Consider the following 21425-nt stretch of genomic DNA (forward strand, 5'->3'; position numbering starts at 1 on the left):
TTAAAATTTATATATTTGGAAAGTATGTAAAACGTACTGCAAATCACAATAATTAACAACTTATAATATTTAAAAGACATAAAAAAAAGAAAATTTCTTAAAAATATACAACTTTTAAAAATTACTACGTCACGTAGCCCAATATACAATATTATGCTTGGACTAAACATTATGCATAATGTATCAACCTGTATAAAAGTGTATCATAGTGTATAACAGGCGTTTATACACAAATATAGACTAGAGCCTATTTGGATTGACTTATTTTAGGTGATTTTAAGCCAGAATACTTTTTAAGCACTTTGGTAGTGTTTGAGTAAAATAAAAAAGTACTTTTAAACATTTATTTTTTAAGCTAGAATAACAAAAATAAGTCAAAAGCCATAAGTTAGAATTCATTAAAATATGACTTTTGACTTATTTGTCGTTATAAGCCCATCCAAACTGGCTCTAAACCGGGTAACAAACTCAAAATATGACCTAAGTGGAGTAAATATTTTCTCCCATTAGACATAGAATGTAAAATTTCACACCATTTTGCTTTTCTCACGGACCAATCATTCCTGGAAACAAATTCGACTCTTCCTTAATATTTCTATTTTTTGTATTTATACATTTTTTTTTTTAATTTACAAATTTCTAAATTTCTAAATTTTCCCAAGATATCTACTCCTAATGCGCTCTTTCTCTCTCTAACGTTTGCCTTGTTTGCTTCTCTCTCTTCCCGTCTTCCATCTTCTTCTCACTCCATTTTAGAATTCTGAAATCTTTGTCGCTTTTGAGGCTTAGTTTTCGATTATAAATCTTCAGAATATGTAAAGATTTCATAATTGGGTATGTTTTAATACATAAATGATAATACTTCAGGTAGAAAAAAGAAACAACGTATAGTTAACTGCGGAACTCACCAAAAAAGTGATACTCCATGTTTGTTTTTGATCATTATCTTTCTTTAAAATGCATTTCGACTTATAAAATTTCAATCGTGCCACATAAATTGAGACTTAAGACCCGTTTGACTATGAGATTTTTTTCACTATTTGAAAATTAGCGTTTGATCATGAAAATTCTAAACATAACTTTGAAGTTATATTTAAAATTTGAAAAACACCTAAAATCTTATTTTTACTTTTTTTTTTTAAATCACTTTAAGGGGTCGTTTGATTGGAAACAAGTTATCCCAGGACTATCCTATGATTAGTTATTCCACCCTCTCACAAAGATAAAATAACACTACAATCTCAGAATAACTAATTCCGAAATTAATATACCGCAATTTTATTCCAACCAAACGTATAATAAATTGATCTCAAATATAATCCCGAAATTATTTATCCTCGTACCTTACGTAATTTTTTGCAAAAAACTGTAGCTAAACACATATCCATCTTCTGCTCTAACTTCAAAATTTCAAATAAGGCCAAAAATATTTGATTTATGCTTATCCTTATCCCTCATACGTATCTGAAATCTTTTTCACTTTTGAATGCGTAATTTTCAAATCTAAATCTTCAAAATATTTAAAGATTTCAAATGCTATTACTATATTATTAGCTTCAAATTTCACTTCATTAAGATCTATTGTCTACAGGTAAATTTTCCGATCACATTTTTGTAATTGTCTTTTACATCCTTCAATTTCATCGTAAATGTAAATATATATACACGCATTTCTCATTTATGCATATTCTAACTCGCTTTTTAATTTAATTTTGTTTTTTTGCCTTTTCAAAATCGAATTGTGGTGCTAATTGTAGTGTTATATAGTTAATGTGTGGATTACAACTGTATTTGTACTGAAATTTTTACTGTATTAGCTTTAGATTTCACTTCGTTAAGATCTGCAGGTAAATACTCCGATTACACTTTTGTAATTGCCTTTTACGTCCTTCAATTTCATCGTAAATATAAATATATATATACACGTTTTTATTTAATTTTCTACTCACTTTGTGTTTTTTTTTTTTTGCCTTTTGAAAATCAAATTGTGGACTAATTATAGTGTATATAGTTAATGTGTGGATGACAACTGTATTTGTACTGTATTAGCTTTAGATTTCACTTCATTAAGATCTGTTGGTTGTAGGTAAATACTCAGATCATACTTTTGTAATTGCTTTTGCATCCTTCGATTTCATCGTAATATATATATGCAGTGGCGGAGCCAGGATTTTAACCTTCAATATACACTGTAATTTTTTGTCGAGATGAACCCCCTCGGTTACCCTTGGCTCCGCCCCTGTATATATGCACGCATTTCTGCATGTTGTAACTAGTTTTATATTCAATTTTGCACTTTTTGGTTCCGAAAATCAGATTGTGGTGCTACTGGTAGGGTATATAAGTTAATGGATATATATGCACGCATTTGTGCATATCATAGTGCTCTCTTTGTTGTTTTTTAATTAAAAAAATGAAATTGCGGTGCTAAATGCTAATTGTAGTGTATATAGTAGTTAATGTCCGGATTACAGCTGTATTTCTGGTGAAATTTACTTCGTAAGATCTGCTGGTTGTAGCATTGTAGGTAAACTCTGCGATCATACTTTTGTTAATCGCCTTTACATCTTTCGATTTCATCGTAAATGGAGTGCACGCAATTTCTGCATATTACAGCTTGTGTTCAATTTTATACTCTCTTTGTTTTGCTTAAAGAAATCAAATTACGGTGCTAAATGCTACTCCCAATTTGTGTGACGCTTTTGACATGAGAAAAATTGCAACTTATAGTACTTCTTGTATAATTTTCACACTTTTGTAATTGCCTTTACATCCTTTGATTTTATCATAAATGGAAATATATGCATGCATTTCCGCATATTATAACTCGTTTTTTATTCAGTTTTATACTTTTCTTGTTCCGAAAACCATATTTTGGTGCTAATGCTAGTGTATATAGTTAATGTCTGGATTATAACTGTATTTGTGCTGAAATTTACTGTGCGCCAGTTCATGGAAAATGAATTGGTGATCAAAATCGATTTTATCATAAATGGATATATGTGCACGAGTTTCTGCATATTCTAACTTGTCTTTATTCAATTTTATACTCATTTTGTGTTTTTTCCCCTCAAAATCAAATTGTTGTGTTAATAGTAGTAGATAGTTAATGACTGGATTACAGCTGTATTTCTGCTGAAATTTACTGTGAGCATGTTAATGGAAAATAAATTGGTGATCAAACTTCGGTTTTATCGTAAATGGATATACGTGCACGCGTTTCTGCATATTCTAACTTGTCTTTTGTTCAATTTTGTCAATTTGCGGTGCTAAATGCTAATAGTAGTGTATATAGTTAATGTCTGGATTACAGCTGTATTTGTGCTGAAATTTACCGTGCATGGAAAATAAATGTGATCAAACTTCAATTTTGTCGTGAATGGATATATGTGCACGCGTTTCTGCATATTCTAACTCGTCTTTTGTTCAATTTTGTCAGTTTGCGGTGCTAAATGATAATAGTAGTGTATATAGTTAATGTCTGGATTACAGCTGTATTTGAGCTGAAATTTACTGTGCATGGAAAATAAAAGTGATCAAACTTCAATTTTGTCGTGAATGGATATATGTGCACGCGTTTCTGCATATTCTAACTCGTCTTTTGTTCAATTTTGTACTCATGTTTTTTTAAAGATCAAATTGCGGTGTTAAATGCTAATAGTAGTGTATATAGTTAATGTCTGGATTACAACTGTATTTCTGCTGAAATTTACTGTGTGCCAGTCCGTGGAAAATGAATTGGGGATCAAACTGTCAGCTTGTGAGCAGCATTTCAGTTAGAACTTAGATGATCTTAAGTTTGGTGATGGAGAGAACTTTTGATTTAGGGAATTGATGTTCTTGCTGGGGTTCGAAAAATTTCAAAAGCATCGTAGAAGTAATCTAATGATGATAAATCATTGAGTACTGTAGTAGTTTGGATGTGCCTACCGAGACACACGCTAGCCTGAGGGCGTAGTTGATTGTTTGAGCCGTGTTAATTTTGATGTGGTCATTTGTTTGGTTTGATGATTTGGATGCAATTGACATGTACACCATTGCCTACTGCAAAATGAGTATTCTGGGCACCTGGCCTTTTTATTCTTTTAAGGACTACTCCTCCTAAGTAATAGAGCGTCTTTTTAGTAATCTGATACTTGAAATAGTGATTTATTCTCTGCTTTTATTACGTTCCCTTATTTCTGTTTTATTTTCATTTTCCTATTTTCTATTTTTATTTTGGAGGGGAAGGGTGTGCCCAGGCTTCAGTGAGTTCTTCTGCAGCTTTCCTGACTACAGCCCTGCTTCTTTTGAGTGCATGCAATACCTTAAAAGGAATTATAGATAGTCTTTCGTTGAAGAAACACTTCAATGTGAGCTGACCAATTGTCACTTTGCAGGTCCATGGCATCAGCCTTGTGCAGATCAGAGGAGAAAAGCTTTTAATTCATGATATTTTGTCTTAAAACGGATGCGAAATTTATAAGCTCCTTTATGGGGTAGAAGTGGTAAGAGATGGTATTGCAATTCAACTATCTGTGGACATGGAAGAGATACCGGATGAAGTTGGGCTTCTAGAGCATAGATACCCCAATACTGCATGGTGGCCTTCAGATTTTGCTGAAACGTTTGGATCTGTTTCACTTGATGGCAAAGAAGAAATTATGAGGAATCGGGAACTAACTGAGAGAGAATATGATAGGTTATCCCCTCAGACTGCTTCCCAGATTTTCTGGAAAACTGGAACACTTTCCGAACCAATTCCAAATGGCTTCTATTCTGTTGTTCCTGTGAGTGCTGAAACTTATGACTTCTTTGTATTGTTGTTTGTATCATTTATTCATTCTTGTTGATTGAAAAAACTCTTTTTGCCCTCTAGGATCTGACCGAATTGAATATTAACCGCATACGACTGATGCACTTTTACATTTTAATAATAGATGCACTTCTGATATGAATTTGTAAAATCAAAAGTTTTATGCCATGAATGATAGGATGAGAGAAATAAACATTGCATTGGTAGATTGCTGAGTTGTGCTTCCTTTGGTAGATTGCTGAGTTGTGCTTCCACATCTATAATATTTTATCCATTGAAAAAAGATAATTCATCTTAACCATTTTCCTATTTTAGTTTTAAAAGTCATTTGAAATATAGGAAATCTTTGACTTATCTACCTCATTTTTTCGGAGTAGCTGAAAGAGGTCCTTATATCAAGTACTTCATCTAGGTTGTCAATTATCTTTGAAGAAATCACACTGATAAAGGAAGCTTGAAGGGACATATAGAGCTTGCAGTCTGAAAAGTAATTAGAACAATATCATGCCATAGTCCTACTCTTTTAATCTTTTAAAAAGAAAATCCTACAATCTAAAATCTAAGTTTTTTTCTTGATAGTGGGATTCATCAATCCTACAATATAAAATCTGGGACAGGGATAATAGAAGGACAGGACACAGAAATTTCTCCACTGTTAAGGAAAAACAAATGATAAACTAGAAGTGATATCGTGAATATGACTCTTCCTTTTGTCATAAACATAATGTCATAAACTCTGCTGGGTTATATTTTTAATTCTTATAGGATGGATGTAGCTTCATTTTCTCTACTTTATGTTATTTTGAATGTTACATCTCCAGTGCAACTAATGTTGTTACTCTTTTTTCCCCTGATAAAAAATATTGTACCTTACTCTTAAGTGGCTATTAGCATATGTTTCCTCTTTTTGGGGAAGTTACTGTACTAGTGTACTGTTGTCGTAACTGGTAAAGTTGCTGGATATGACCAGGAGGTCAGGGGTTCAAACAGTGGAAATAGACCCTTGTGGTCTGGCCCTTGAGCGGGAGCTTAGGGCACTGGGCTGCCCTTTTTTACTGTACTAGTGTACTGGCTAGTTGCATGAATGGAAAATATTTGTCAACTTCACCATTTTAATTAGTAATCTAGAGTATAAATTTCCGTATGATTACAGTCTTCTCAAGGTCCATCAATTTCCTTAATTGTAACTTGTTTGAATAATCTGACCCTTTATATTCTCAAGGAATATACCTGAAATCGACCTTTACATTTCTTTCAAGGACACATATCTCTGAGACTTATCTGTTCAGTGCCCTTTGTACTTTTTATATCTTCTAAAGTGGGTGCTGCTCCAAAATTATGATAGGAATTGCATGGCTAGAATTTTAATGTGTGCGCTCATTTGCTTCTCCTATTTTGGCTCAGGAGAAGAGGCTAAAGGAACGTTTTGAAGACATTCCTACGTTGGATGAGCTTGAGGGTTTAGGAGCAGATGTTATACTTGTGGATGCCAAGAAAGACAAGAAGCTCTCAATGCTAAAGCAACTGATTGTTGCACTGGTGAAAGGTTTGATCTCAAATCCTGCAGCAATGATTAAAAAGATAGCTGGATTGGTGGGTATTCATATATCTTTTCCCCCCTATATACATATTAACTTGTCCCTTCAGTCTATACTTGTTTGCCATAGTTTTCGATAAGTCACAATGGTACAAGGATGATATTTAGCCCGTGTAGGAATAATAAAGATAAATTGAGATTAGACAGGATTATGGTGCCGAAAATGCAGTCAATTCAGATGTCCAATCTTAGTCTTTCAGTAGAATGACATAATAGAAGAAAATGTAACCCATAAAATCAAAATAGGATGAATGAAATAGAGTTCTACGGAAGTACTATATAAATGTAATATAAACATACATAACAATGGGAAAAACAATTTGTGTAGAACAGTTGTGAGACCAACAATGTTATATGCGCGTCCAACTATTACTCTATATGTGAGGGTAATGTAGCTCCAAAAATAATCTAAAAATAACATATTTTCTATATAACGAGATAAAACACATTTTAATTAATGGAAGGTTACATATGCTTAGCCAAATATCACAAGGACCAAGATCAGAATTCATCAATAACTCAGGGATCAAAAGTTCGATAATCCCTTTGATAAAATAAGAATCTAAAATGTATTCTTTAGTTTCTAATGGGGGGAAGCATAAGAAATCAAACTGAAATATTTTTGGTTTTAAAATGGTGGAGCATGTGATGTTGGTAGTGTTACACTTTGAACTTAAATCTATGGACATTTGTGATTTTTTCTGTTGCTTGTATGCCTTTCCTATACAGGTGTCTGATGTTTACAAACGACCAAACTCGGAACTAAGTCATGCTAAAGCTGCACTTGAGGAAGCCTCTCACATTTCTGACAACCAAGGTGTCCAGATGTTAGGTCACATAAAGCATAGCTCATCCCGTCCTCGAGCAATATTATTCAAATTGCTTGCAGATACTGTAGGTCTTCAAAGCCGGCTAGTTGTGGTGAGCTTGAAAATTATTTTTGCTTGCACATTTCTGTCTATCTCTAAAATTAGGACTAAACATCGTCATGCTACTTGTTATTATGCACTGTTGCTACCATTTTTTTCGTTTCCGTATCTACTTATTTTTTTAAATAAGGTTTCCGTATCTACTTATATTTTACGTGTTATAATTTTATGTTTCCCAAATCAGGGTTTGCCTGCTGAAGGGGCGTCCGAATGTGCAGAATCTTATAAGCACTTGTCTATACTAGTTGTGCTAAATTCTGTGGAGCTACTTGTTGACCTTATGCGTTTTCCTGGTCAACTTATTCCACGAACAACCAAGGCTATTTTTTTAACCCACTTAGCTGCTGGGGAGAGTGATTCTGCAGAAAATGATTCCTGTGATTCGCCTCTGGAGCCTAACAGCCCCCTCTATGGGTTTTCAGAGAGAAATGATACTGATAGGTTAGAAGAAAAATAATTTTCATTTTTGATATATTCATTTCAATTAAGTTTCTATACTCTTCTTGTGTTGTGTGATGAGTATTTTCCATTTTAGTTTTTTATATTCTTCTTTTGAATAATTAAATCTTCTGTTGTGTGGCGAGAATCTTCGTAGACATATTATATCTCCCCTAGAAATTTCTTTTTCTTTGGTGGAGAAACATTTTTGCCTACTTCTTACATACTTTTTGTTTTAACTGATCTTCCATTTCGGCAGTTCTGAAAAAGATGAGATCCTCCAGTATCAGAGGAGATTTGAGGCATCTTCAAATGCTGCAGGATCTTCATTGAGGAGTATGATGTTGCGCTCTAACACTTCAATTGACAGAAAACTGAGGTATTATTTTGCTCGTACTGAGACCCATGATTTAACAGTTGAAAGACATTTAGAAGGACCATCTTTGTATGTATGATATTCTGAAGGTCCATCTGTCAGATTACTTTTGAAAACTATCTGTCAGATTACTTTTGAAAACTAAGGTTTATTTTGCCTGCTTTTTATTAAATCATTTCTGTACCAGTTTGTCGCATAATGAACCTAGTACTGCTACAACAGTTTGGAGAAGAGGTCGCAGGAAAGTTATAACAGAACCGAGGACTGCAAGTTCAAGGTTTTCTCTTTTCATGGTCCAGACTCCTATTCTGATGTTTCCCTTGACATATTTAATATTGTTTTGCTTATAAGTTTTCAATCTTTTGGACTTCTGAATTCACTTATTCAACGTCCTGCAATGTTAGGGTCTATTCATGCTTCCACATGTCTCAGAATGTCACATGAATTCGGGTATGAATATTAAAAATAGTTATGGAACAGACACATGTATATGTATTCAGTTTATAAGGTTTTCTGGTGAGATCACTCGTCAACGTCAATGGAACTCAATGTTACCAAACTTTGTTAACAACAACAACAACAACATACCCAGTGTAATCCCACAAGTGGGGTCTGGGGAAGGTAAGATGTACGCAGACTTTACCCCTACCTTTATGGGGTAGGGAGGTGGTTTCTGATAGACCCTCGGCTCAAAAGAAAAGAAGAATTCAAAGCAGGGTCGCAAGAAAATAAGACGACAAAATAACCGGATACAAAGCAAATGAACCAACAGATAGTAATAAACACTTAAGAACGAAGATTACGCAATGACTAAATAATACTACTAATAAGGAGAAGCGGAGAGGGGGCTAGCCTCCTGCCTCTCCCATATGAAGTGCGACAACACTCCGCTACCTACTAATCTTTTACTCTAATTCTCGACCTCCATACCTTCCTATCTAGGGTCATTTCCTCAGTAAGCTGAAGTTCTGCCATGTCATGTCTAATTACCTCCCCCTAGTTCTTCTTCGGCCTACCTCTACCCCTCCTAACTCCTGTTATAGCCAGCCTCTCACACCTCCTGACTGGCTTATCCACGAACCTCCTCTTCATATGCTCGAACCATTTCAGCCTCGCTTCCCAAATCTTGTCCGCCACGGAGGCCACTCCCACCTTGTCTCGTGTAACTTCGTTTCTAATCTTATCTCTTCTAGAGCCTGTTTGGCTTAGCTTATAAGTTGCTGAAAACAACTTATAAGCTGTTTTTAGCTTTTTTGAGTGTTTAGCTGGTCAGCTTATAAGCCATTTTGTGCTTAAAATAAGCCCAAAAAAATAAGTTGTCCCGTTTGGCTTAGCTTAAAAAAAGCAGCTTATAAGCCAAAAAAAAAAAAGTTGGGCTACCCCTACTTATTTTTTTTTGGCTTATAAGTTGTTTTCAGCTTATAAGCTGCTTTTTTTAAGCCCATCCAAACAGGCTCCTAGTATGCCCACACATCCATCTAAGCATCCTCATCTCCGCTGCATTCATCTTCTGAACATGGGCGTTTTTCACCGGTCAGCACTCTGCACTATGCAACAAAGTTGGTCGAACCACTACTCTGTAGAACTTACCTTAAAGCCTTGACGACACATTCTTATCGCACAGTATCCCGGATGCTAGCCTCCCTTTCACCCACCTCGCCCCAATACGGTGTGCAACATCCTCATCAATTCCTCCGTCTCCTTGGATTATGGACCCAAGATACCTGAAATTTCTTCTCTTGGATATGACTTGTGCATCGAGCTTCACTTCCACCTCTTGCCTCATGCGTTACGTCACTGAACTTGCACTCTAGGTACTCTGTTTTAGTCCTGGTTAACTTGAAACCTTTACACTCTAGGGCCCGTCTCCATACTTCTAGCCTATCGTGAACTCCACCGCACGTCTCGTCAATCAATACTATGTCGTCTGCAAATAACATACACCACGATACCTCCCCTTGGATATGTCGTGTCAATTCATCCATCACTAAGGCAAATAGGAACAAGCTAATGGCTGATCAGTGGCGCAACCCCAGACCGGGAAATGTTCTGAATCACCTCCCAGTGTTCTTACCCGAGTCTTGGCTCCATCGTACATGTCCTTAATTGCCCTAATATAAGCCACAGGTCCACCTCTAGAATCCAAATATCTCCAAAGGACCTCTTTAAGGACTTTATCGTAAGCCTTTTATAGGTCAATGAGCACCCTGTGTAAGTCTCTCTCCCTGTCCTATACTGCTCCAATAGTCTCTAGTTGGTCGCCTCAGCATGAAATGAAATTGGTTCTCGGAGATAGACATGCCCCTCCTCATCCTCATCTAGACCATTCTCTCCCAAACTTTGTTCTCATGAACATATCCTTGATTTGACAATCAGAACGATGCTGCCAAGCAGGCCATGCAGGGCATAAGATGAAGACAAAGTTATCATGTTAGATAGCTTGAGTGCAAAGGATAACATGCTTTTGAAACATAATGTTAGAATGTTTTATCTGATTTAGTTCCGTTGTAATATTAGACACTATTATACTATTATACTATTGTCTTTTACTGTATACTAATAGATCCGTGGCCCAAGTCAGGACGATCCTGCTATGTTGTGATCCTTGGTGCTGTTGCTAAGTTTTGATTCTGAGTTTACAAAGCAGAATCTATTTGGTGACACATTGTCTGGTGCTCTGGAATTATTCTGAAATTGAATGAGCATCCACGAAAGAATACGATTGTACCTTTATGTGAAAGTGCTAAGCTAAAAATTCTTACCCCCCTGATTGGTTTAAACGAAGACTCTGAGAAAGGAATTTCCAGGCTTTGTTTGGATAAATGATGGTTACAAGTACAATACCTTAAGTCACTACTTGGGTTCGAAATGCTCATGGTAGAGCTTACATTCGGGGTACCTCTTTAATGTCTAGTTTCTACTGTAACTTCATGTGTGAGATTTTGATATAACTTATTGATCCATAGAGGGAAATAAGTATCATGTATATAGTTTTGAGTGCTTGTAATGGTTCTTGTTTTCAATCCCTGACAATTACTAAGACAGGTGTTTTAACTTATGTAATGAATTAATTGGGACTTCAGATGTTTTAATCTGCATTTTAGCAAACATCAAAGTGACTCTTTTGTCCCCATTTACTTGAACTGAGCTGTTCAATATCATAATGTGTAGTTGTGTTCTTTTTTCTCATTTTTCTTTATATCCTTTCAGTCCTGAACATCCTTCATTTAGAGCGCATGGACGGTCCATGCTTAGTGATGATAACAAAACCTTCAGAGATTATTCAGATGATGTTGCTACTACAAGGTATCTGATTTAGTCTTGTTTTCTGTTACATTTGATAGTATAACTGTTAATTATTTACATATGTTATTTTGGTTTTCCCATGATTTGGTCTATATCAGCTCTATTTCTCACTCATGTTGAGTGGCTCCCAGTTACACCCTTTGGTTCATTCACTTAGGTTTAAAGTAATAAATGAGGAGATCTGCCGGTTAGAAAATACTCATAACATGCTTAAAATTTGCTTGGCTTAGAAAATTTGCTCTCTCTTGGAGAATGTGCCAGAATTTCCTCTTTCTCCCCTGTTCTTTCACCCAAGCTCCGACAGAACACTTATCTGATGATTCTCCTACTTTTTTTTTTTTTTTTGAGAATGGTAATGTTAACTCAAAGATACAGTGGTACGAGCCTATAGAACAGACCCTATCTTTGCCTAGTTATGGATCATGGAATCACTTTTATCTCAAGCAGAAAGACCTTTGAATTAGTTAGCGTTAACGAGGAAGTTGAAAGATGGTTTAGTTTCACAGAACGCAGCAGGAGGTTTACTAGCAAGATTAAGATTGATATAAACAATCTTTGATGGGTTTGCGAAGAAATGCAGGAAATGCGGCTGGAAAGTACAAGCTTACATTCACAGAGTGATCAAGAATTTTAGTAGCTGTGGTCGGTTTGTAAGAGTAGAATCTGTCTTAGGGGATAATAAATCTGCAGTTACTATCCTAGAAGGCCGTTACAATAAAAGATGATGGGACATAGCAAGGAATATACAAGGATATGTAGGGACACATATAGAACCAGGATTCCATCTCAACACAGACCAGTACCGGTCTTATATGGAAGCTGCAAGAATCTCACACGGCCATTGAATATCAGTACAACAGCAGGGCAGGGAGGAGGTACAAATCCACTAAAGGAGGAACAAGAACATTTCCTCAAGAAGTGCCTCATGGTCAGTTCACTGACCCATTCAATAAAAGGCCAAATACAAAGGTAATCTAGACATGGTTCATAGGCAGGTAGCAAATTACGTCTGCTCTCAACTCTCAAGGTCACTTCTGTCAACCATAATTAGTTCCTATTCAAACTCCCATTATATTAGAGGTGAACAGAATCATTTCTGTGATTGGTTCCGGAGCGGCAGAAGATGAAAGCAAGAGTGGTGGTCTCCGGTGGCCGGATTGAGATGACAACAGCAAAATCCGAACACAAATGGGTGAAGGTTTTCGGAATTCCTATCCATGTGTGGTCCACAGTCAAATTCATGCATGGAGAGGGTGCTGGAACAGTACGTTCGACTGGTTGACAGCTATGTTGCTCGGTTTCTCCAAATATATTGTCACACCCATGTCGGATCCTTCAAAAATACACTTCTTTTTGAGGATCTGACACGCACCCATCAGGATATTTAAAGAGTCCGAGCAACATATGTTAACAGTAAAGGAATTGGATTCTGAAGGTGAAAGAATGTGATTAGGATAGAGGTATACTGGGGTTGGGTACTCTTTCTCCGGCGAGCCTGTAGGTAGAAGATTCGACGGAAAAGGTCACTGGAAAGTGTGGTATGCGCCGACTTGTGGGTCAGGTTCCGGCTAGATGGGCCGGCACGTAGGAGTTAACTGTTGGCCTCTCTGCAGTGGATTTTTCAGGGAAGGATTACTGGGAGCCTATGAACCCTTCTAGATGGAAGGTGAGACTTGAAGAGTCCTAATAAGAGGAGATCTAGCTCCGGCAGTGAAGAGATCCCTCCAGCAACACTGTAGCTTTTTCAGTGACTCAGAAATTTTCAGAGAGCAGGGATTTTGTCCCTGGCTCTGATATCACGAGGGAATTAAAGAGTACTTTACTGAAAAGCTTGATAATTCCCTCAAGCTTGAGTGAAATTTTATAGCAATTACAATGTATACATTATGGCAAGTGTACAATTACAAAATAAACTCCTAATTATATCCCTAATCAAATCCCTAGTCAAATCATGTAATATCTTAACAGGAAAAGTTAATTTGTTAGATAGTCTGCAGCTAAATCAAATTAACAGGAAAAGTTAATTCGTTAGATAGTCTGCAGCTAAGTCAAGCCACTTCAATTCATATTGGGCTCACAATGAGTTGTAAGCTTTTAATATTTTCCCATCGATGCATGCCTTTTGTGGTCAAGATAGGTTGTTTAGTGCATCTTAGGTGTCGATTAACCCAGAAATATTGCAACATGCTGTTAAGATTCAGGATTACATACTTTTAATAGAAAAGGAGAACAATACAAGGGTAAACAACATGAGTCAGTAGCTACTGTCAATCTGAAACAGCAGCTGCTGTTCCTGCAACGGGAATACCTTCTAGGTGATTAGAAGCTTAAACATGCTTCATACTTCAATTTATCTAACCCCTTTTTGTGGAGCATCTCAGAGTAAAATTAAAACCTGTCTTTGAAATGGAAAAACTATGTGCAGTTTATTCATCTTTGGTGTTTTAAAAAAAAACTGCATTATCCTTCCGTATTTTTATGTGGATAGGTAATACCAAAACTGCTAGCGTCCATCTAAGTTAAAATACATGCAGGTTCTAAACTTCTATACTTTTAAAATGTACTCTGTTTTCTATTACTAACTGAATTAACTTCTCAAGATTTTCAAATATAAAGAAAATTTGTGTCAAAAGTATTTGCTGAGTTTCCTATTGTTTGACAGGTCAGAAGGTGCATCAACATCAGAAACACGAAGAATACGAAGAAGAAGCATTAGTATAACTCCAGAAGTTGGTGATGATATCGTAAGGTCAATATTTCTACTATAATGGTCACAACACTGCTTACTACAACACTATATCGTACCTAGAAAGGATGCCTGAAAGTTCTTTGCCATAACGTTGTGTTGACCTGAAGTTTGTTAAAAGACTTGTTATGTACCACTTGTACTTAATTTCATATTTGGGTCATAACCATACCAGGGCTGTTAGAGCAATGAATGAAGCACTTAAGCAGAACCGACTTTTGAAAGAACAAGGGGAAAACAGTTCAAATCATCATGCTTCAAACAACAGAGATGGTGCTTCAGATCTGAAAAGAGATGTATGTTACCTTTTCTCTCTGGTTTAAGGACCACTAGTAGTTTTGATATCTTTTGCTCTGGTAACAGTTCGGTTTTATTCGTGATCCCAATGACTGGTAAACTTATGTTTTCTCAGTTTCCCCTTTTTAGAATGTCATAGGAGTATGATTGAAGGGAAAATAAGCTTAACTTCGCTAACTTTCTTGACTTTGACTGTTACTTCTACGGAACTGTGGTTTTGCATAGACATGTTGTCCATTGAGGCTGGATCACTATTCTTCTATTCTAGCTAGATGAAATTTGGCGTGCTTATCTTTTGAAGTCATTTTTACTCTTCATGAGTAGGATAATTTATGTGTGATGCTTACCGTGATGGCATTGAGCACCCCACATTGTGTTTCCTTAACATTCATTATGATTTTATTTTTGTTTTAATAGTCATTATGTTTTTGTTTTAACTGTTATTTTATCTTTTTCTCTTTAATTTTTGTCAAGTCTATTTGAGAATCAGTTTCAATAGATGCATAGAGTGATGCTTTGCAATCAAACCGAAGAATTTTACAGTGTTAATTGTGTCCTTTATTCTGGTTGTGGATAAGGTACCCAGAAGCAAAGCGCTTTCGGGGCCTGCTTGGTGCAGGAGAATGGGAATCTGGTTTTCTCTTCTCACCTTTTCCCCCGTTTGACACACCATTTTTAAGATTGCAATTTATTTATTCTTTTCCTCGATAATAGTATTCAATTTAACCATACAGGGAATAAGTCCATCACCTACTTTTCCTTTTGTCACTTGAAACTCTCAGTGAGAATATGGAATGCCATCACCTACTTTTGCTTTTTTCTCTGATAAAGTTCCATATAACTAAAGTCTGCAGTGATCTAATTGTCCACCACACCAAGTGCATCATTAGTCATGTCATTTGATATGGTGATGCCCCTATCACTAGCATATCAATCCAGCAGGTGAGTACCAGTTCGACCAAGATCATAGAAGGACTTGAAAGGCCACATATTCACAGGAGGACTTGAAAAAAAAAAAAACTTATTTTAGGGTACGTTTGGTATGAAAAAAATGTTTTCCTAGAAAATAAGTGGATTTCTTACTTATTTTTTGGTGTTTGGCAAGTAAACAAAATATTGTCTCATGAGCATTCATATATAATTTAGGCAAAACTATGATAGTGAAGGCGGGGAGGGTTTTCCCCGGGGGGGGGGGGGGGGGGTAAGTAGGGTAGGGGATGCGGGGGGTTTGAGTTGGCTGGGGTAGGGGGTGCAGGGAGTTTGAGTTGGCTGGGATAGGGGCTGGAGGTGGGAGGGAGACAATCAACATGGAATGTATTTATGAGACTTGTTTTCCCTGGTGGAACATTATGACCAGCCAAACATGGGAAAATTGAAAATTTCCTCCATAGCAAACACACCCCGAGTGTTCACTGTAGATAGGAGATTATCTCTTCTTAAGTCTAACATTAACTTGGATCTCAAACTTGTTCTAAGTTCATATATCAGCTTTGACGTTGATAAAGTTGATAATTTTTAACTGTATAGACTGAGAAACATGCATCATCCCTGCATGCATTTTTGGACAATTTGGCTGGAGCATAACAGAAGATGGTTTGAAGGCTTAACTAATCCCTGCACATAAAATTAGATACAGACCCTTGCATTTTTTGGCTTTTTGGTGTAACTTGACAGATGTATATGATGCTAACTCTCTGCTTGAGTTCCTCAGATCCTAGATATTTGAAAAAGGGAAGTTCTGAATTATTGCCTTGTACATAGTTTCACCAGTTTGGTGCCATCTCTGAAATAAAGTTTCTTTTATTTCTAAAGAAAAATGATAAAGTTGATCTAATTGTTGGAGGAAACAAGTTGCAACACTTCTAATCCAGTTTTATTTATTTACATACATGATACGTTTACTTACATAATCCAATGTTGTATTTTCTTTCTTTCTGCCTTATTTTTTTTGTGAGGGAATGTCAGGAACTTGAGGGAAGAGAATTGTTGCAAACGAGTTGGAGGAGATAAATATTTTTGCTTTGTTTTAAAATAGTTTCTCTCGGTTATTAACGCTGACTTTTTTTCCCTTTGTAACACTACCGAAGTTTGGATTTTAGTGGAAATTTCCTTTTAACTCTGATTCGTTGGGCCTCTAAGTTGTGGAAAATAAATGAAAAAGTATTATCTTTTCACTTTCAATTCAGGTTTAAATCTAGAGGTCGTCACATTCCCATCCAAAATTAGTCTAGAACACGAAACTCATCATTTCAATTTGTCAAAGTTAAGATCTTGTTTGAATCTATAATTGCTTTCTCTAGATTGCTGGATATGTACCAGGTGTATATGCTGAATTCGTTGGTGATACTACGGAAAGTCTGATTGTCAACTAATACTTCTATCTTCACCTCACAGATTTTAGCCTAACAGTAGTTTGATGATTTTTAATCTCTACTGGTTTCAGTCATTGACTAACTAGAGTCCCTTCTTGGTCCCTGATTTTCACCATGATGAGCATGAAGAAATGTCGGATCTGCGTTCTAATTTTTTTGCTTTTTTTCAAGGGAGCAGATGAGTTCACAGAAAGCAATGTCATTACCCTCATCTCCTCATGAGTTGAGGAGGCAGGTTCCAGAAAGAAGTGGGCCAGGCAGGATGAATGATGAATTGGTCTCAACTTGGAACAGGATACTGGAATCACATATGTATCAGGATAAGCCTCTTCTACCTTTCGAAGAATGGAATATAGACTTCTCCGAGTTGACTGTCGGCACTCGAGTTGGGATAGGTAAGCATTGTTCTTAAACATTTTTGTAGCAGTGCTGATGTATTTCACCTTCTTTCTTTTTTTGTTAAGTTCTTTGATTACATATTCCTTTAGTGCCACTTATAGGGCTGCAATGAGCAAGCCGAGATTGCTCCCTTTGCTTCTTGGTCTCATGCTTCGCAAACTAGAATGCTATTGCTGGTGGATCATGCTCTGCCAACTTTAATGTAGGAGCAACCCCGGCTCATCCATTTTGTCATCATAATTCATGAAATCCTTGATTCTTTTGTGCTTTAATTATGACACTAAATAAAGCTTGGATATATCTGTTTCCCTTCAGACCGTTGAGGAATCTACAGAGAGGGATGGATACCTGGATACAATATTCAAGTAAGACTAAGCAAATGATGGTTCATATGTGTTGTGTGACGGAGGGAGGGAGGGCGATCACGTCTAGACTACTATTTAACCTAAGAATACATTGAGTTTAGAACTTTGAAAAGCTGAAGACAAGAAAGTGAACCATATTGAAGATCAGGAACACAGTGACGGTTTCTATGGCCTGCTGTGTTTGGTTTTGCTACATTGATCAGAGATTCTCCAATATGGTTCTGCACCTCTTGATGCGAAAGACGAGCTTAGTACTGAACCTGAAATGTCTTTCATCATTTTTCTTTCTCCCCACTCTCATGTCAAAAGGACAACATTTTGTGGCTTCTATGGGGAAAAGAATACAAATATGTGCACATTGGAGCGAAGTAGGTTCAATTGATTCTGGCATACTAAAAGTGACCAGAAATGGAGATACGGTTATTTGTTTTCTTGAACATCTTGTCTCTTTTCTTGTGACTATCAGCTCTAAGATCCTGTTTTCCATTAAAACGGTTCTTAAATTAGTCGTTTCTTCAAAATGGATATATAACAAACTGAATCTGGTGATTCCTACCCAAATCTTCCATCCCTAATACTATTCTTTGTTGTTCCATACATGAGCTTGTGTGATGAGCTTAGTGCTAATGATCAGATGATCCCTATGGCATGGACAGCAAGAAATTGTTGGGGACAGGGATACCAAACTAAAAGCTATGAAACTTGGATGTGGATATTGCAGATTGAATGTACACCAGAGGTTGCGTCCTATCCAGTCCCCTTGTACTCGGGAGAGGTCCACTCACAGTGTATTAACACCCTTGCCAAATAAGGAATAAATTGTGTCATAGCATTGAAGTGGAAAAGATATACTAGATAGATGCTAGAAGGATCTGTATTGGACATGCAGGAAAGTTTTGTACATAACCTATTTAGGAAGTTGAGTCAGTTGTCTCTTGAAAGATCAAAGACCAGGTGTATTTTCTTCCATTTTGTTATTCACTTCATCTGAAACAAAGAAATGATTATACAGTGACCTGTAGATCTGGTTCCACCACTCTACGTTGTGTTGGAATTTGAGGTCTAAACACTCTGGTTATATTTCTAGGGTTCTTTGGAGAAGTTTTCCGTGGCAAGTGGAATGGAACTGAGGTTGCTATTAAAGTTTTTCTGGAGCAAGATCTTACTGCTGAAAATATGGAGGATTTCTGCAACGAGATCTCTATCCTTAGGTGTTGTATCTTCTTTATGGATTCTGTTACTTTCAGCTTAATACTGTTCTAACTTGAAGTGTTCTTTTCTTGTCATTTTTCTCCAGCCGACTTCGGCATCCAAATGGTACATCTCTTTTCGTGTTTCTTTCTACGTGCTGGTTTTTCCTTCCAATTTTGCTTAGAAGTATGATATTTGTAAATTAGGCTAGTGTGATTTAACTAATGCCATTCCTCACAGTTATACTGTTCCTGGGTGCCTGTGCAAATCCTCCAAATTTATCAATGGTTACTGAATACATGGAGATGGGATCTCTATATCATTTGATCCATTTAAGTGGTCAAAAGAAGAGGCTTAGCTGGCAGAAGAGGCTCAATATGCTTGGGGATATATGCAGGTTGGTTTATTTGAAGCTCTGAAAAAAGTACAGCAGATATGTTGTTCTTTATACTCTGACAGGATTTATGATATTAGTGACTGATTCATTTTCTGTTGGAACTGAAGAGGGCTGATGTGCTTACACCGTATGAAGATTGTCCATCGTGATTTAAAAAGTGCAAACTGTCTTGTGAATAAGCGCTGGACTGCGAAAATTTGTGATTTTGGGCTCTCAAGAATAATGACAGAGGCATCTATGAGAGATTCGACGTCCGCTGGCACCCCTGAATGGATGGCTCCAGAACTCATTCGGAATGAACCTTTCACGGAAAAATGCGACATTTTTAGCTTTGGTGTGATAATGTGGGAGCTCTGTACCCTAAACAGACCATGGGAGGGTGTACCGCCCGATCGGGTATGTTAATTTGACCTTGTAACTTGATACAGGTTAATTAGCTCTAGAAAATTGACATTGGTATTTCTACATATTGTGCCTTATTTTTAGGTAGTTTATGCTGTTGCCAATGAAGGATCAAGATTAGAGATACCTGAAGGACCCCTTGGCAGACTAATTGCAGGTAATTACAGCCGGATTTAAGTTATATACACTGTCATGTAAAGATTTTTACACTATGGGTGTAGCTTAATTTGTGATAAATTTGTTAGTTACCATTTTACAGATTACCAATTAATGCTTATAATAGAGATTTACTTATAATTACCTTATTTTTGAAGATTGCTGGGCTGAGCCAAACGAAAGACCGAGTTGTGAGGAAATTCTTACTCGACTTCTTGACTGCGAATACTCACTATGCTAAGTGAATTCACTTTTCCTTTGTATAGAGGAACACATGGTAGAGGTGTTAAATGATGTGCGGCTCAAGTTTTCACTTTCATATGATTTTCCAGTTTTAGAAAGAAAAACAAATGTACGTTTTGCCTGCACTCAAAACTTAGAAATATTCCTCTATTTTTGTTGGGGTAATTTATTTACTCATTTCTAATATCAGCAAGCAATGATCAGAATTCATGATCTCTTTTTGTCCAGTTTGTGCAAAATGTATAAATTAAAGGATGCTCAAATGAATGTTGTAATAAAGAAACAGATATGTGAGAGTTCGGTCTTTAAATAGTGGAACAAGAAAGAAATTGAATTGAGTTTCGATAAAATTGGAGGGAATATACTTAGTTACATCTGATGTTTATATCAGTTATAGTTGAATGATAATTGGGGTGAGAGTGTGTAGTATTAGTTAACTATTATTGTTAAAAATAACGAAAATGCATGTAAAAAATGTCATGCATTCATTATGGGAAAATTGGGTATGGATAATTAATGGTCCAAATTAGAGCAGGTGAAAAATTACATTGTAAAAAGGGTCTGGACTCCAACGTGATTGCTAAATAGCAGAATCATAAATTTTCATATAAATTCTAGGCCATTAACATTTTGAGTTATGTCACATAAAATTATCAACTTAGTGCTTTTACTTGGAGATATTTATGATAGCTTCAATAACAACATACTTAGTGAAATCTTATAATGTGAGGTTTGAATAGGATAAAGTGTACGTACACCTTACCTTGGAAGGTAGAGAGGTTGTTTCTGAAAGAGCCTCGGCTCAAAGATAAAGCTTGACAGAAAAGGTTAGATGCAGACAAGTGGATCAAAGCAGTATTAAAATGACAATAACGAGAGCAAAAAAGTCATGGTAGAGCAGCTTGAAAAAAAAAGAGTCAGTAACTATTACAGATAAATAAGGTAAAAAATATGATATAGCATTATCAAAAAGGTAATAGCTATTACAGATAAATAAGGTAAAAAATATGATATAGCATTATCAAAAAGGTAGTAACTACAGTTGATATATAAATGAATACACCGATCGCAGTGCAAGAATATTTATGACAGCTTCCTTATATAAATGAATACACCGATCGCAGTGCAAGAATATTTATGACAGCTTCCTCCGTTAAAAAACGTGACGATTTTTTTTTTCCTGGAAAGAGTAACGTCATAATGTGGGATGACTTAATCCTACACAAATTAAAAGGCACATGATCATTTTTTTTTTTTTTGGACTTTTGTAAATAAAAGAGCCCACTTAGATACTGAGACATAGTGACTGTTAATTATTTAGTCGGTAAAAAACGACAAAACGAATAGTCCAAAAAACAATTTGTTAGCAAACAACTTTTTGAAAAATAATTACATAATGCATTTATATAAGTGGTT

The 21425-nt window shown here is 36.2% G+C and overlaps 1 protein-coding gene across 2 annotated transcripts; it reads left to right on the top strand.

The window, feature by feature from the left end:
* The first annotated feature begins 1361 nt into the window (after positions 1 to 1361).
* On the top strand, positions 1362 to 20236 carry LOC132629982 (serine/threonine-protein kinase EDR1). Of its 2 annotated transcripts, XM_060345457.1 has the most exons (18): positions 1362 to 1591; positions 4380 to 4769; positions 6200 to 6388; positions 7122 to 7313; positions 7506 to 7762; positions 8019 to 8138; positions 8323 to 8412; positions 11346 to 11441; positions 14104 to 14190; positions 14363 to 14483; positions 15063 to 15118; positions 17028 to 17251; positions 18708 to 18831; positions 18918 to 18937; positions 19052 to 19208; positions 19316 to 19604; positions 19695 to 19767; positions 19925 to 20236. In XM_060345457.1, the coding sequence occupies exons 2-18, from the start codon at positions 4524 to 4526 to the stop codon at positions 20005 to 20007; spliced, it is 2424 nt and encodes an 807-aa protein (XP_060201440.1). In that variant the 5' UTR covers positions 1362 to 1591; positions 4380 to 4523; the 3' UTR covers positions 20008 to 20236. The 2 variants fall into 2 exon arrangements, with proteins under 2 accessions (XP_060201440.1, XP_060201448.1); XM_060345465.1 differs by lacking the exon at positions 15063 to 15118 and having other exon boundaries at positions 1364 to 1591; positions 17035 to 17251.
* Positions 20237 to 21425: the final 1189 nt, after the last annotated feature.

The sequence above is a fragment of the Lycium barbarum genome, chromosome 1, assembly GCF_019175385.1.
Source record: "Lycium barbarum isolate Lr01 chromosome 1, ASM1917538v2, whole genome shotgun sequence".
NCBI classification, from domain to species: Eukaryota; Viridiplantae; Streptophyta; class Magnoliopsida; order Solanales; family Solanaceae; genus Lycium; species Lycium barbarum.

Bases quoted from the DNA above. Each gene is read 5' to 3' on its own strand.
- LOC132629982 (XM_060345457.1), top strand. From the start codon at position 4,524: ATGGAAGAGATACCGGATGAAGTTGGGCTTCTAGAGCATAGATACCCC. The intron at 6,389-7,121 runs GTGGGTATTCAT...TTTCCTATACAG, and splicing joins TTAAAAAGATAGCTGGATTG to GTGTCTGATGTTTACAAACG. The intron at 7,314-7,505 runs GTGAGCTTGAAA...TTCCCAAATCAG, and splicing joins TTCAAAGCCGGCTAGTTGTG to GGTTTGCCTGCTGAAGGGGC.